This window comes from Apaloderma vittatum, unplaced genomic scaffold (genome assembly GCF_000703405.1).
Source record: "Apaloderma vittatum isolate BGI_N311 unplaced genomic scaffold, ASM70340v1 scaffold23432, whole genome shotgun sequence".
Lineage (NCBI taxonomy): Eukaryota > Metazoa > Chordata > Aves > Trogoniformes > Trogonidae > Apaloderma > Apaloderma vittatum.
Window position 1 is genome coordinate 72,558 of NW_009703425.1, and position 14,640 is coordinate 87,197.

Genomic DNA, 14,640 nt, shown 5'->3' on the forward strand with positions numbered 1-14,640 from the left:
CTGACCTCTGCCAACCTCAGCACCCGCACCTCCTCCCGGCCCGGCGACAGCGCCTGGCAGAAGGCAGTGCTGGACCTTGCTTGGCCTCGTTTGCTTACACAGCAACAACAATTTCCTTTATTTCAATAGAAATACAGTCGGTCAGATTGCTGCCATACTCTGATGGGTTTTGTCCCACGGACCAGCCCAAAGCCAACTGATCAGCTAAGCCCTGGGAGCGTGCCCCAAAGGGATTTGTTATCCTATAGTGCAATTTCTACATTTTGTCCAACTACATTTTGCTGTGGGGTACCTCGGGACGTTATTTTTCCTACTTTATCTTTAAATTGGCTCTCACTGAACCATTACTCATCAATAATCAATAGACTTTCAAGCATCAGTTACTTCCAGCCTGTGACATTCAGCAATACTTGAAACAGGAACAAAAAAAATTAATTTTGGTCTCAAATGCATTATTTCTAGTGATTTTTAGAAATGGATTTTGTGCCGGTGAATGACAGCCTAGGGGAGGGCTCTCTGCTCTCAGAGCAGCAACAGCACCCGCTGCGTTAAGGCGAGTTTCTCCCACGCTGCTCCCGCCTACGTGACGCCGAGCTGCCACTCAGAGAAAGTCCTTTGTCACCAGCCCCGGCAGCGAGGGACGAGCCTCGAGCTGTGTGACCACAGGCACGTGGGCATTTGACAAGACTGGCTCCTAGGCAGCCCCACCAGCAGCACGATTTTCCTTTAGAAAACTCCCTTCTCCTACAAAAGGGACCCAGGGAAAACATCGCGGGGCAGCAGCAAACCGTCCTGGCCCCCGGGAAGGCGACGGCGGGGGGGCGGGCCCCCCGGCGTCGGGGAAGCCGGGCAGGGCGACGCATTCTCGCACAGCCCCGATTCTTGGCAGCCGCTCTGCACCCTGCACCTACACCGAGTTAAATCACTCCTTGGGATTTTTTCCAAAGTTTTTAAAAAGCCCCAGCTCATCTCACCCGGCAGCCGCATGACGAGCCGTGCCAGCGCAGCTGACGGCGGCTCGTGACCAAGCAGAACAGCCCAAGAGCGGCAGCAGGAACGCCCGACACCGGTGCTGCCGCTCAAGTCTCCTAAAGCGGCAGCCAGACCTTCCCACATTCCCAGTGCTCCATCAGCATCAACTTCCCTTTTTTCTCTTTTTTTACATTTTACTGCCTGGCTCCAGAAAAGATCTTTATTTCTAAACTACGGATTATCTTGGCTTCATCCCAGAAGGTCTGTAAAGTGAGTGCACGTCGGGATACACCACCCGTTTCTTCACCAGCACGCTGGGTAAGCCGAGATAATTACAAATCTGAGCCCTTCGAAGAAAGCGCAGCCTAATTTACTCTCAAAGTCTGCAGCTTAACTGCAATATGAACTCTTTAATCTTTCCCCAGTTTTAAAGATGTTATAAATTACAATATACACCAAGACAATCCAGGAAGTATTCTAGGCCTAACTCAAGCCCGTACTAAAAAAACTGTGCTTCCTGTAACTGATGTACGCTGCAGGGTCAGATGATGAGGTTTAAATACCCGATATCCAAAGGAACCTACTTCTGGCACACTTCCCATCAAGAGCCTTTAAAGGATGCATGTGGCATGTGTGCTGTGGCACTAACCAACACGGATGAAGAATACCAAATAAAATTACTTTTTTATTTTGCCGGTAAACCATTACGCAAAGAGTACTTAACCCTGAGCAGCACATCCGAGGGATCAGCGCGGCCGATCCTGGAGCTGCCTTGCTCAGACCTTCACCGACTCTCGCCATATGCTCTCTGATTAGGTACGCTCCTGTAGCAATATGTTAATTGCAATTAACACGACACAGTCGATGCTCTGGAACACATTTATCCAGTGGCCTGAGCTGATCTCTGTCCGTGCTGACGACGAGCCCATCGGTTCAGGAAGGGCTTCTGCTCGCTCCTGCTGCCCAACAGGCTGGAGCAGCACCCCCTCGCCTCTGCCCCTGCCCCACACGCCTTCCCGCCACCCAGTGCTCCTCCCGTCAGCGCCATCCGACCTCCCCGCACCAAACACCCTGGGCACACGCCTCGAGGAACCCCTGGGGAGATTTCCTTCCCGCTTCTCAGCTTAAAACCAGAAGAAAACCACAACTCACCCCATCCTACCAACGGCTTTCAGAGAAAACGATACCCAGCGCTGGACCTTTTCCTAGCCTGGCGCAGCTCTGAAAACCCCTCTGACAACCTCCTTTGATGGACGGGGTCCTGCCTCTCTTGTTCTACACAAACTGAAAAATCATTTTTATTTTGGCAAGATTAGTGCTGCTGAAACACGGCTTTACAAGAATCACTGCTCAGCTTCCCCAATCGAGATGAGATAGAACAATCAAATTTTCACACATGCCATTAGCATGATTAAAGACCTAACCCCTCCTGATGAGCCTGACTCTTCTAGGACACGTACCGTGTCAGAGCTTGTAGCACCGAGAAGCAATTTTACCCTCATCTGAATGTAAAACACGCAAGTTAATGTGCAATGATTTACCAAAGCAAAAACCGAACACGAAATTTTAGCTGATGCAATCTTACCCTCGTTGCTTCTGCTCTAACAGACAATTTGCTATTGGCAGCGTGAGCAGTGAGCGATCGCTGCACTTGGCCACACCGCGCAGAAGCTCATTAAAAAACAAGGAAGCACGATAACATGTTTGTATTAAGGATCCTGCTCTCCCAACCCTTCTTGGGCTGCCCTTCCATCCTACCGTTCTCATCCCGGACAGAAGATGGTAACAGGACTCTGGACACCCACATGTCAGAGTTCCAGTAGATCTCAACCACAGTATTTCTACAGTCAAAATACCTCACAAACTGAATGAACAATCTTCAATTAATCCCTCCCAGACAGGTTGTGCGTGTTTATCAATGTTCGATTCAAAGAACCATCTGCAGGGAGCACAGCGCTCCTGCATCTAGTGGCTGCAAGCACCTCCTGCCCTGTCTGTACGGATACACCTCCCTTTTTAAAAGAAAAATAAAACAAATGCTAAAACTCAGCAAAGACTGCAGCGGAAAATTATCACTATTTCGAAATCTACCTCGTCTGTATAAATTGAAGGTTAACTTGATTAACCAGTTTGCCTCAGCCTCCTGACAGCCACGAATTAGTTGCTGGTGGGGTTAAACCACGACGACCGAGCAGACGCGGGGATTTTCAGTGCTGGCCTTCCAGCAACGTGGCCACCACTTGCGTCTGAGGTTGCCATTTCTCTGGTCAGTCCAGGATGACAGCACGAGCGGCGTGAGCTGCAGGCTCAGAACTCACCGGGCAAAGCCCCGGCTGCGGCACCGCTCCCGCTCAACTGCTCACTTTTACGGCCCCTGCTTATTTCAGCAGCACACAGTACAGCAAGGAATGACAAATGTCATAGGTGGAGACTCTGGGAGAAGTTTTCCAAAGAAATTTCCTCGTGGACAAACAAGAAAAGCGCTAGAAATAATGAGGAAATTAAGAGCAACTCAGAGGAAAAAAAAAAAAATCACAAAATTTGGCTTACTTCTCTATTAAATCCAGCGTGACTCCCGGCACCAGTCTGACACTCTTCTGCATACAGAACCTGTGGAGAAGAGAATAAAAATAAAACATTCTAATTGAATATTTAATGCCAAGGTTCCACAGAAAGAATCGGGAAGGAGGTTTCTTTATTGCAGTGCTTCTGCTTTTAAAATGGTGTTTGGGTAGAAAACTTCACCACGGCATAATAAGAATCAAACAGGGCCCTCAATATTTGTCACACTCATGATTATGCAGCGATTTCCATCGTCAGGTGTCAAAACTGGGGTATTGTAACTGCCATGGTGACAAGTTTTCCAACACATAGCGGGGAGGAAAAGGGCTCACAGTCATCCAGCTCGGTCTCTCGGGAGGAGCAAGACGACACGAGAGCCGAGGAGGTTTACGCTCCCGGAATAACGATGAGCGTTGGCTGGGTCTCCCTCAAGAGATCTGGCGCCGCAGGCAGGAAAGCGAGAAAGGGAGGGGACGGGAGGGATGCGTCAAGTTCAAACACCCTGGTTATTTAATTAGAAACAAAAAATGCTGACTCCATTTCCTCAGCATTACAAGTATCACCACTTCAGGAACACCAGCCCTGGAAGACGCGGAGTCCTCTCGGCGCTACCACGCACTGGGCCTGGAAAATCCCAGCAGCTGCAAACCCCAGGGAGCGTGGGAAGCCCAGACGACTGCCGGCCCCGATTCCGAGCGCTCGTCCCCCTCCTCCGAAACTCTCAGGGATGCGCTTTGTGGCGCAGAGCACAGAAATGGGAAAGGAAAGAACCTGGGAAGAAAAATCAGCAAATACAGCTTGAACAATGACTTCCTCATCATCGCCTTCCCAGCCTGTTTTCACGGTACTTCAGAAAGCCGCTCCCTGGTGTTTAAAGAAGAATTCACCCATCGGTACGCGGGTATTTAAGCCCCACGCGGCACAGAGAGCTCCACGGACAGGGCAGAACCAGGAACCTGCAACCCAGCAGCAGCTGGAGCCGCTGCAGCAGGAGCAAAAATGTTTTATTTCCTCAGCCATTCTGCAGGATTGGGGATCAGGTTTAGTAAAAGGGCTAAACTTCAGTTAAACCGAAGTTTTAAGGACACCCAAAAGGCTCTTGCCTTTTTCTACTTTAAAGCTAAGACGTGCAGAGCTCATTTCCCAGACCATGAGGACCCTCCAGTTTTCTGGTGGCACCCCCTGCCCACAGGACACCCATTTCTGCCCACAACAGGGACAGGCTCTGAAAAGCCAGGCGCTCTGCAGGCTGCTTTTCCGACGTGCGCGTCACCCACCCTAAAAACCCAAAAGTCGTGAAGCTATCTGCAGCAGGATCCCCACGCAGCCTGCTAAAATACACAGATCTGAGAAGGCAGCTTTACAGAACGACGCAGGGAAATCCCCCTCTCAAACAAAAACTGTGGGCAGGATTCAGCCTGGCAGAACTAGGTCACTGCAATGAGGCTGGAGTCTCCCGACCGACTAAGGACGCCAAAAGACTTTCTAACTCCTCAGCTCAACGCCTCTACGTTACGACATACCCGGCTGGGGATGAACAGAGCCAGCACGACTCGGTACTGCTGCACCTTTGCTTCTGGTAAAGAAAAGAGCGTCACGCAGCCATCGTTCAGCACTTTCTCAGGGAGCTGCTAGTGCTGCACCGTGGGCAACCTGCAGCTAAGCTTGGATTTCAGCTATTTCATTGGGGCTCGTGGTTCCTCAGAGACGACGAAATAAAACCAGATGCGTTCGACCAGTGAAAAACGACTCTCTGCCCTCACCAGGGATCTGCTGGACATTCAGTAAAGCAGAAGGCACACGCTGCTTTTGTATTACTGGGTCAGGTACAGTAAAAGCCACCATTGCCCTGAATATTCTGGAAGAGATCAGTTCATTAAAACCTCATTTAACCAGCAGCAAACTATCTGCACTTCCTCTCGAACAAGCGATTGCCAAGAAAATGTACTAGTAAACAAAATGTTCCTCATCCCGGATCTGCACCCCCTTTCTTCACTGCAAGGCACCAACTGCGGTATCTCGAGTGAGGGCTGGTGTCTTCTTCACAAACATCAGGCAAAAGGCGTAAGAGCTGCATGTAAACACCCCGATAAACGCCAGGTTCCAAAGAAGGGAACCGGAAACACACCCAACCGTGCTCAGCCGGCTTCTGCTCAGCTATCAGAAGAATATTTTGAAACTCAATGTAGTTTCCCTAAATAAATTTGGGACAGACGATTTGCTCAGTTAACCCTCAAAATCTCAAGCAGAAATGCAAAATAAATACATTAGAAAAAAAAAACCCAGAACATTTCAAATGTTTGTCTGAATCGACCCACCAGAAAAGCAGCTGCCACAGGCCAAGTTCTTTGTTCTGTGCACTTACAAGCTTGTTCTGTTAGAGTTCTGGTTCCAAAACCGCACATCTGAAACTCTCGAGTCTGAGCAGTTTTTGCACTTTTTGTCTCTTTTTGGTCTGGGGGTTTTCCAGCACTTCTCCAGAGCCCTGTTACTCTTCCATGAGTGGGACTTGACGGCTCAAAAGCCAGAGGGTCCTTCCAGCAAATCAGACACACACAGCTTCTCCCTGAAGTGCAAAATTCTCCCCAGGTACCTGCAGCTTGTTCATGCCCTACGGGACGGATGGCGGCACAAGCACAGGACTCTACTGATCACAACTTGCAAGAGTTGCTTCGTGCTTGAGACAGTGTGAGAGACACCGATCTGCGCTGGAGGCACCAACCATCTGCTAATTCCTGCCCCTTTCTGCAATAGCTGTGTCTGCTTCCCGATTAGCGCCCATCGCTCAGGATTAACGAGCCGTGCAGCTTATCTAGCTATAGATAGTGACACCGTATACGGGGAGTCCGTCAGCCCCAGCAGTCACTCCACACGAAGATGATCAGTGTCAAGTTATCCAGAATTCTCACCCGGGTCCCTGCAATTGTCAAGTTTCACACACCACGACTGACCCGCGTTTTTCTTACCAGCATCAGTTTTTCTTCTCCTGAAACCACACTGAAGTGGATGCGGCTGCAACCTCATTTGATAAGTGATTTTGTCCATCAGTTGTTTACTTAAAATACAGAGCACAAAATGGGATGTAGAGAAATTTATTCATCAGACTTTTATTTACCCATAAATTCAGTATATGAAACCTCATTAGCCTGTCAGTCCAGAATTGCAAAAATGTTTTATTTCAAAAGCGCCTCTGCAGGATTCTGGATCAGCTTTAATAAAAGGGCCAGACTTCAGTAAGAGAAGTTTTAGTGACAAAGGTTTACATCTTTATTTTCGGTTAACTGCCTGCTTTAGGACACCTGCATCCAAGAGCTGGAATGCAGGAGGAGGGTCTGGCCTCGCGTGTGTGATGGTGAACAGCAGCAAGTAACGATGCTCCTCAAGCAAAAACTCAGCACTTACAGGACTCGCGTGGCTAAAACCACAACTGTAATAGCGCCAGTCAGCCGGGAGTATAAACGGAGCACGATCTTCATCAGGGAATCGAGGAGACAATTTCTGTGTGCAGTAACCAATGCCATAACCATCGGACCGCTTTACTCTCCGGGAGTTCACGTGGCATCTCCCAGCACAGACCTCACGAGCAGCTGAGGCCAATGGTTCTAAATCCTTCCCTGAGCTGCGTTTTTACAAGCGTGTTTCCTGTCCCACAGGAACCAGGCACAGCCCTCAGAATCTCTCACGCTTGGGCCAGGCGCAGCTCTGCTTGAGAGCCTGCCCCGGTCACCCTCAGCTGCGTTCCTGTGGAGATGAGGTAACAGAAATTCCTGAACAGATCACAGTATCAAAACCCCTGGCAGCACGACTGCTCACGGCCATCTCTGTTGTTGGGTGAAAATACTGCTCTTCAAAAGCTCCTGCTATCCGTGGCAGTCTTTTATAACTTTCTGCCTAATTAACTTGGTATGTCATTCCACAATATCTTTCTTTGGTTTATCGCTCAATTGCTTTCACCACGGCATTGTTTAAGGCTGCTGCATTATTTACAGCAACTGCAATATCTGGAATACGATTTGCACAAAGGACAATTTACAAAAAGTCGTATTGCACTTTGTACTATTCCTGCTCTCTCAAGAAGCAGATATTTAATTCCCGGAACAGTAAATCCCTTAATCTGAGCAAACCTAGATATTGAGCTGGAATCTAAAACGTGGTAAGTAGGAGATAACAGTATTTTCACCCTTCTAGTTCTGATTAATAAAGCGCTCTCCCAAAGGCATACTTCAAATCCCGTAATTCAGTATTGCAGAGAAACCTTAGGTGAGATGAAGCGTTTGGATTAACAAATCCATCATTTCAACCGACAAGCCGGGCCAATTCCGCACTTGCCTTCAGCCACGGGGAGGAGACTCACCATCTCAGAGCAATCTTGATGGGCGTCGTAAGGCAGGACGTGAAGAGGTCAGCCGGCAGGTCGGGGATCATGGGCAGCAACTCGTTGGCTTCGCAGGCCGCCAGCTGGATGCAGTTCTTCATCGAGGGCGGCAAAGGCATCTGAGCAAGCGGATGGTTTGGGTTAATCGCAGCCACCTGGGGAGATCAAGAGAAGTACGGGCTGAACGCAGGAAAGCCCCTTCCCACACCATTTTGAAAATAACAAACGAAGAGCTGTCAAATTTGCAGGGATCTCTGGGTTTGGAGATATTTACCACTAGGGTAGCACCAGCTGTAGTTTTAATTCACATATAATTAACAGTTTTTAAGGGTGTTTACGTTAATAGGACCCATCAAAACTAGCTAACACGCAAGAGAGTGACCTGGGCTCACCACTTCGGAGCTGTCGGTTCACATCTGCCAGCTTGGAATCAAGCACTGCAGAAGCACGTCGGGCTAATTACTCTTTCTTTTACAGTGAAGCAAAGCCCATCCTTCCTGCGGCTCATAACCATTCACCACAGATGGCAGAAGAGCTTCAAATGGAAAAATGCGACTCATTTGGCTGCTCTAGGCAGCCCTGCCTGCCATGGAGCACACAGACAACTCCTGCTGGAACGCCACAAGAATTCTGAGCTCCCCGTGTTTCTCCCCATACAACTTTCTACTTTGCTAGAGCAAAAAGGCCAAGCTGGAAAAAAAGATTACTGCGAGTAGGCAGAGAGCCTATCTTCCCACCAAAAGAGAGAAAGGAACGTGTGCTGCCTTCTGCAACGCCAATAGGAGTGGATCAGCAGACAGAAGTTTTAATCGATGCTTTAGTAAAAGGATTCAAAGTCTTTATACATCTTCCTCTGGACAGAAAAGATGTTGTATTTTCTGCTCTAAGCAGTGAATGTTACACTGAAAAATAACCCATCACAGTGATCTATACGCTGCGTTATCCAAGGTAAGAGAGGTGCATTCTGTCAAAGGTAACACCTCAGCCCGTTCGGTTTCGTTTTGTGGGGGTTTTTTAACGCCAACTCAGTGACACAGTTGACTAATAAACTCATCCTCTGCCATCTTCGTAAGTGAAAAATTCTGTCCCTCTGCAGAGGAAATCCATTTGGTGTCTCAGAAAGGCCCATGGGGAACAGAAGTACTTGTGTCCCAAACCCAGAGCCTGACACAATCACAACCTCTTGTCTAGCGAAGCAACCTGGTGAGCTACGGAGAAGGTCCAGATGCTATTTCACAAACTCTGTAACCTACTAAGCTTTTGATTCTTTAAATAACTTGTTTTTTTTTCACTCGACTCCCCGGGGGCAGCTGTGACACACTTTGGTTTGCTCAAATTGTCTAAATTAGCTCAGACCTGTCCTTGCTCTCAGCTGAGTAGTGTTGCTTCCAGCCAAAATCCATGCTGTACCCTGGGCAGAAATAAAACCGTCCACCAGTCATCACTTGTCCTCTCCTGGTATTTACTGTCATAAAGCTTACCCTGTATGCTAGTAACAACAACAAAAAGCGTAATTAAAATACTGAAAAGATCTTGTCTTTGAGGAGAAAGGCATGAGAAGGAGTATGGAAAAGCACTAGCTCTTTGTAGGTTTACAACTATCAAGCAGTCAAACTGCATCGCTGTGGCTATTCACTTCCTCCAGAAAGACTTGTCCCCTGGGCATCCTCCCAGGTGGGCTCCGTAGGTGGGAAGTACATTTAGATGGATTTTATGCTTTCTGAGTAGTGTGAAACTCGGACCACTTGATATTTGTCACGGTCTGGTAGTGCCCTCAGCTCGGATGGGCCAGGAGCTCCCACTCCAAGACCTGCTCAACTCCTGGCTTCCAGGCAGCACGATGCTCTAAAGAAGCTGTGACACCTGCAGTGGAAATATCTGGAGATAATACCTGGAAATATCTGGAGATGAACTACCAACAACCATAAAACGAACAGCCCATACCAGCCAGTAACTACAGATCTTGCCAGACTTCTAGGGATACGGGTGCAGCAGAACATTCTCTCACAAGGAAAAAGTGAGAGTTGGGTAAAGCCCACTATGAACATTCACTTCTCCATCCTTAGACCACCCACTGAAGTCAGACTTGCTACACTGCTCGGCTCCATCACAAATGTGACTCTCCCCCAACACCGGCCGTTACTCCAAGGGCTGGCCAGACTCGCCAGCCTCACCCAGCTCCCACCGACGCGCCCCCGCCCGCGGAGCTGCCCCCGCTCCCGGCAGATGGTGGATGAGACACGCCGCCGATGCCAGACAACGTTGTGCCGCGCCGTTGTTAAGCTAATTTTTTGAGAATTCACGTTGAAGGCAGAAAAACAAAAACTGTGAGTGCGTCAGCTCCGATTAGTCATATGCCCTTCCAGGGGGGAAAACGAGCGGGTGCTCCTGCTGCACCACCGAGCTCCCACACGGACACGGAACGATCCAGGTGAGCGTGCAGCCGTAAGGTCGGCAATCAAACAATAAAGCTGAAAATCGAAAAGCTGTACCTCGTGCAGCAAAGCACGTATCCTGGAGATCTATTTCAGCCTTCGCTTCTGTACATCCCAAAAGTGGCCTTAAGTGGGCAGAGCTTTGCTGTGCGGAACACGGATGAGTCAGAGGAAACACAGTGTCACAATTACACAGAAAATTAATCACAAGTAACCAGCCCACTGCTTTATCATCGTTAGCGTGGCACACTTAAAGCGCTGCTCCATTCTGCTGAACGACGGTGTGTTTATATCCGCTCACAGAGCCATGGGAGCTGGCTAATTAGACAATTAAGAGCCCCCAGCACCAACGCTGGCACTCAGGGCCGCAGACACTCCTCATCTGCCACCTCCTGGCGGGGCAGGAGCCCGGTAACTCGAATTTATCACAACGCTATGCCGCTTCACCGCCACATCAAGCGGCTCAGTGGATGTTTCTTATCTGCAAAACATGTCCTTTGGTTTACCCAGATATGAAACCAAACGCTCATCTGCCCATGCAGCCGATAATCAGAACAATTCACGGATATCTCTCGGAATCAGTCGCGGGTGTCCACCAGAGTCCAGGGAAACCTCCGGGCTGTGTATCAACACCATCTCACTGAACAGCTTGGAAACACTGTGAGCTAGGAAGAAGGTGAGGACTGGTTTGCTTTATTGGCTTCATTGCTGCCCTATAATTAAACAATACAAAGCTATAACCAAATGACAACATTATGTCCACATCTGTTCATGCTGCATCCCACCACAACCCAGTCACGAACTGGCTCTGCCGCCTTCAGAGCCAGATGTTCTGCCCTCCCCCGCCCGTCCTGCCGAGAAGCAGCCTTGCCAAAGAGAAAAAAAAAGATTTTCAGTTGCAATCTGTCCATCAGGGTAAGACAGGAGAGATCCCTGCCTCTGGTAAACAACGGCATCTCACCGAAACCAATACACTGCTTCTGATCCACCCAGCTCTCCACTCACACACTCACTAGCCACACTTTATTTACTAACAAAAGGCCAAAAAAAAAGTATTTACTATTCAGGTGCTATTTTGGAGCGAGCTCTCGGAAGCAGACAATGTACCGTGCAGTGCTACCACATTATCTTTTCTCAGGTATCTCAGAGAAGCGTTCACTGCGTTTCTGTCACCGCCAGGTCATCATTTCTTTTTGTGCTTCCTCTCTTTGCAGCTGAACAAGATTTAGATTTTACAGTAAGAAAGAGCACTGGTCTTTTATGTTCCACAAACAACGAAAACACAATACAATGGGGTTGCAAACACACCTGTAAGTATGTTGTAATTCATCTCTACATTTCTAGTGGAACTAAGCACAGTCTGATGGCACCCGACCAGTGCTCTGGGCTATCCAAAAAAAAGGATCTCAAAAAAAATTAAAATATTGGACAGCCACGGCTTCCCTCAGCCTTCACTCTGACAGATTAAGAGAGCAGCAAGCTCCTCTAATCTCCTTTCAGTAAGATGGGCTAACAATTATCTTGATCACTCTAGCAGCCCCTCTTGAGTATCAGCTCCTACTTTATTTCACTTTTCAAGAATCCAAACATGACAATAACTCAGAGATTTCCAAATGAATTCTCATCTGTGCTTTGTATGACACCGTAAGCCCTTCTCTCTCCCTGTTAACAAGTTCTTCTCTCTATTAATAACAAGCAGGTATCTTGGCAAGTCGTCAGTAGCCAATGAAACCTAAAGATACAGAAAGGAAAGCAGACACATAAGTCTGAAAGCATTTTCGTCATCAAATTAACCGGCAGTTTAACCCGGGCTGCAAAGAAGAGATACTCGAGCAGTTTTCCCATGTATATCAGACAAAATAAAAATACAGAGCAATTGGAATTTAATATTTTTGTTGCAATAACGACTGACATTGTTACTCGTGCTCATCGTTCTCGCCTGCTGGCGGGCTGGGGGCTCTGCCTGGCAGAGGAGCTTTTCCTGCACAAGCTTCACTTCAGCAATTCATCTGTCTCACAGCAGAAAGCAGCAGCCACCCGCCGCCGCCTGCCTTCCGAACGGCTCCAAAGCCGGCCCAGAGCTCAGCAAGAGCCAAGGAAAAAAGGAAATTCGTGAAGAAAGCAGGGAAAGGGAAGGTAAAGTGAGGCCCATTTTAAACCTGCTTAGGAACAGAACGAGAAAGCAAACCAGAACAATCCAGAGGGGTGAACTGTACAAACAAAAGCTCTGACAAACGTCACAGCAGAAGACGCAGGCTGACAGGGAACCTTGGGAAGAGAGAGCAGAACATGTCCCCTGGACATCTTCCCTGACTTAAAAACACGGTCACCTTCAACAGGCGCCTACTGCCAACACTACTGACCCACGTCTTGCAGTTTCAAGTATCTTCCCAAGCAACAGAGTTCAGGAAGTTCCTTATCTTTACAAAATCCAGCATTACCACTGGCTAAAGAGAAGGAATAACGAAACAACCCGCATATGCCAAGCTGCTGGGCTGCTCTCTGGCAGTACAACGGAATTTCCACCCGCCAGAAGGGTCACCACAAAAGCATCTCCAAACACCAGAACTTAGAACGAAAGGAATTAATGCCAGGGATCCTGTTACTATCTGCTTGAGGGTTGTACCTGTGACAGTCAGTTGTCTGATTAATTAATATTTCTTCCTTGAAGGTTTGCATTTGGGTTTTGTTTTGTTGTTGTTTTCTTTTAAATACAGTGTCTTAGAACTGTGAGAGTGTGAAGAGTCAACCTGTAAAAAATGTGCTTTCTATGTGAGCTAAAGCTGGCAGGAAATTCTGCCTGTGGGAAGTCTTACCATCCCAAATTGCTGCACAAAGAATTCTGTCTACTTACCTTCCACTTTGCATTTCAGGTTTACTTCACTAAATTTATTAGTCATCACCTTTGTAGCGAAAGACAGCCTTCCACTAGAGACACATTCAACTTAAGTGCTCTGTGAAACTGCCAGTGACAATCCTTCCCCGTATCAGTTTTGGTTTGTATTTTCAGTCACTTCAACGGCACAAGACTCTGACCTGCATCCAGACACCCACATACTAGACTTCTGCGACCAAAATAAATACGTCTAGTTCACCTCAGCATTTATCTCAGCAGAAGAGACCATTAGGGCACAAATTGGTTCTACTAGCATTACCATTTAATTAGGGCTTGTATTAAAAACTGTTCCAAGTTTAATAGCATAGCAAACTGAACCAGAAAGATTGGAGCGGCAAAATAATTTGCAAATTAATTTCCCTTCCAATGTAGGTTTAAACACACTTTTCAGTCGTATGTAGCAAAGCCAGCTTGAACTTGACCCTGCAGCCCAAACACAAATGAACCCTTTGCAAGAGGCTGCGCTCTCACCTCCAGCTCCTGCTCCCTCTGTAGTGCAAATTGTTTGAAGGACTTGACAATAAGGCCGGCATTCGAGCAATCGTAGACGAAAATGGAAGGGCTTCCCATCCACGTCTGCAGGTCATAGATGGAGAGAGGAATATACTGCGTGTAGTTCTGCAAGAACAACAACACCACTCGAGTTACACAGACAGAACAGCAACAGAACTTTCACTACTGAGACAATAACACATGCACACCCAAAAAATCCAATTCTGAAATAGCAAAATAAGCTCTAGATCAAACATTGGGCATATTCATCAATACAAAAATCAATCAGCATCTCCTGGTAATGAGGACTGTGAACCCAACTCCAGCAGGTTTTGCTGTGGCGGTGTTTGAAACACTAAGCCCCCAGCTAAAATTCTAAAAACTCAAGGAGTGCTTTGATACGCGCTAACAACTCCAACCACCATTTAGCAGGCCAATATTACCCCAAACTTCCGCAAAACCGAAAATGGATATAAACCAGCTGTCTTCAAATTAACTCCAACCATCTTACACCAAAAACTCCACCAATAAATCAGGATTGGTAATTAAGACGAAGCAGCCCATGAACAGCTACACTGTCTTAGTTTAACGAGATGCTGCATAATTTTATTGCAGCCTGTAACTTCTGTGCAACTCCCAGCATCAGCCAACAAACCGAGAGCCGACACCGCCCGCCTGCCACAACGCGAAGCGCCCGCAACTCGGCGTCTGTAACCAGGGCGCGTTTTGTTCCTTGTCTTCCATCTCAAGGCCCCCAACAACTGGAGGCAGGAGCTTCTTAAAATACAAGGAGGATCAAAAATGGGCTATTTCAAATGCCCCTCCGGAGGGTGACGGCAGGACCCTCCCTGCCCGCAGGGGGAGGGCAGCCCCCACCCGGCCCCGACCCTGCCAGGGAAAGGGTGACG

General features: G+C 48.0%; 1 protein-coding gene across 1 annotated transcript in view; it reads right to left on the reverse strand.

Annotated features, from left to right (window-relative positions):
* Positions 1 to 13,878, reverse strand: part of RPTOR (regulatory associated protein of MTOR, complex 1) — a gene marked incomplete at its 5' end in the record, with an annotated part of 84,187 nt that extends 70,309 nt beyond the window's left edge. The window contains 3 exons of the mRNA XM_009864632.1: positions 3,523 to 3,582; positions 7,889 to 8,064; positions 13,712 to 13,878. Of these exons, the coding sequence (XP_009862934.1) occupies positions 3,523 to 3,582; positions 7,889 to 8,064; positions 13,712 to 13,878 (403 nt within the window). The remainder of the gene's footprint in view (positions 1 to 3,522; positions 3,583 to 7,888; positions 8,065 to 13,711) is intronic.
* Positions 13,879 to 14,640: the final 762 nt, after the last annotated feature.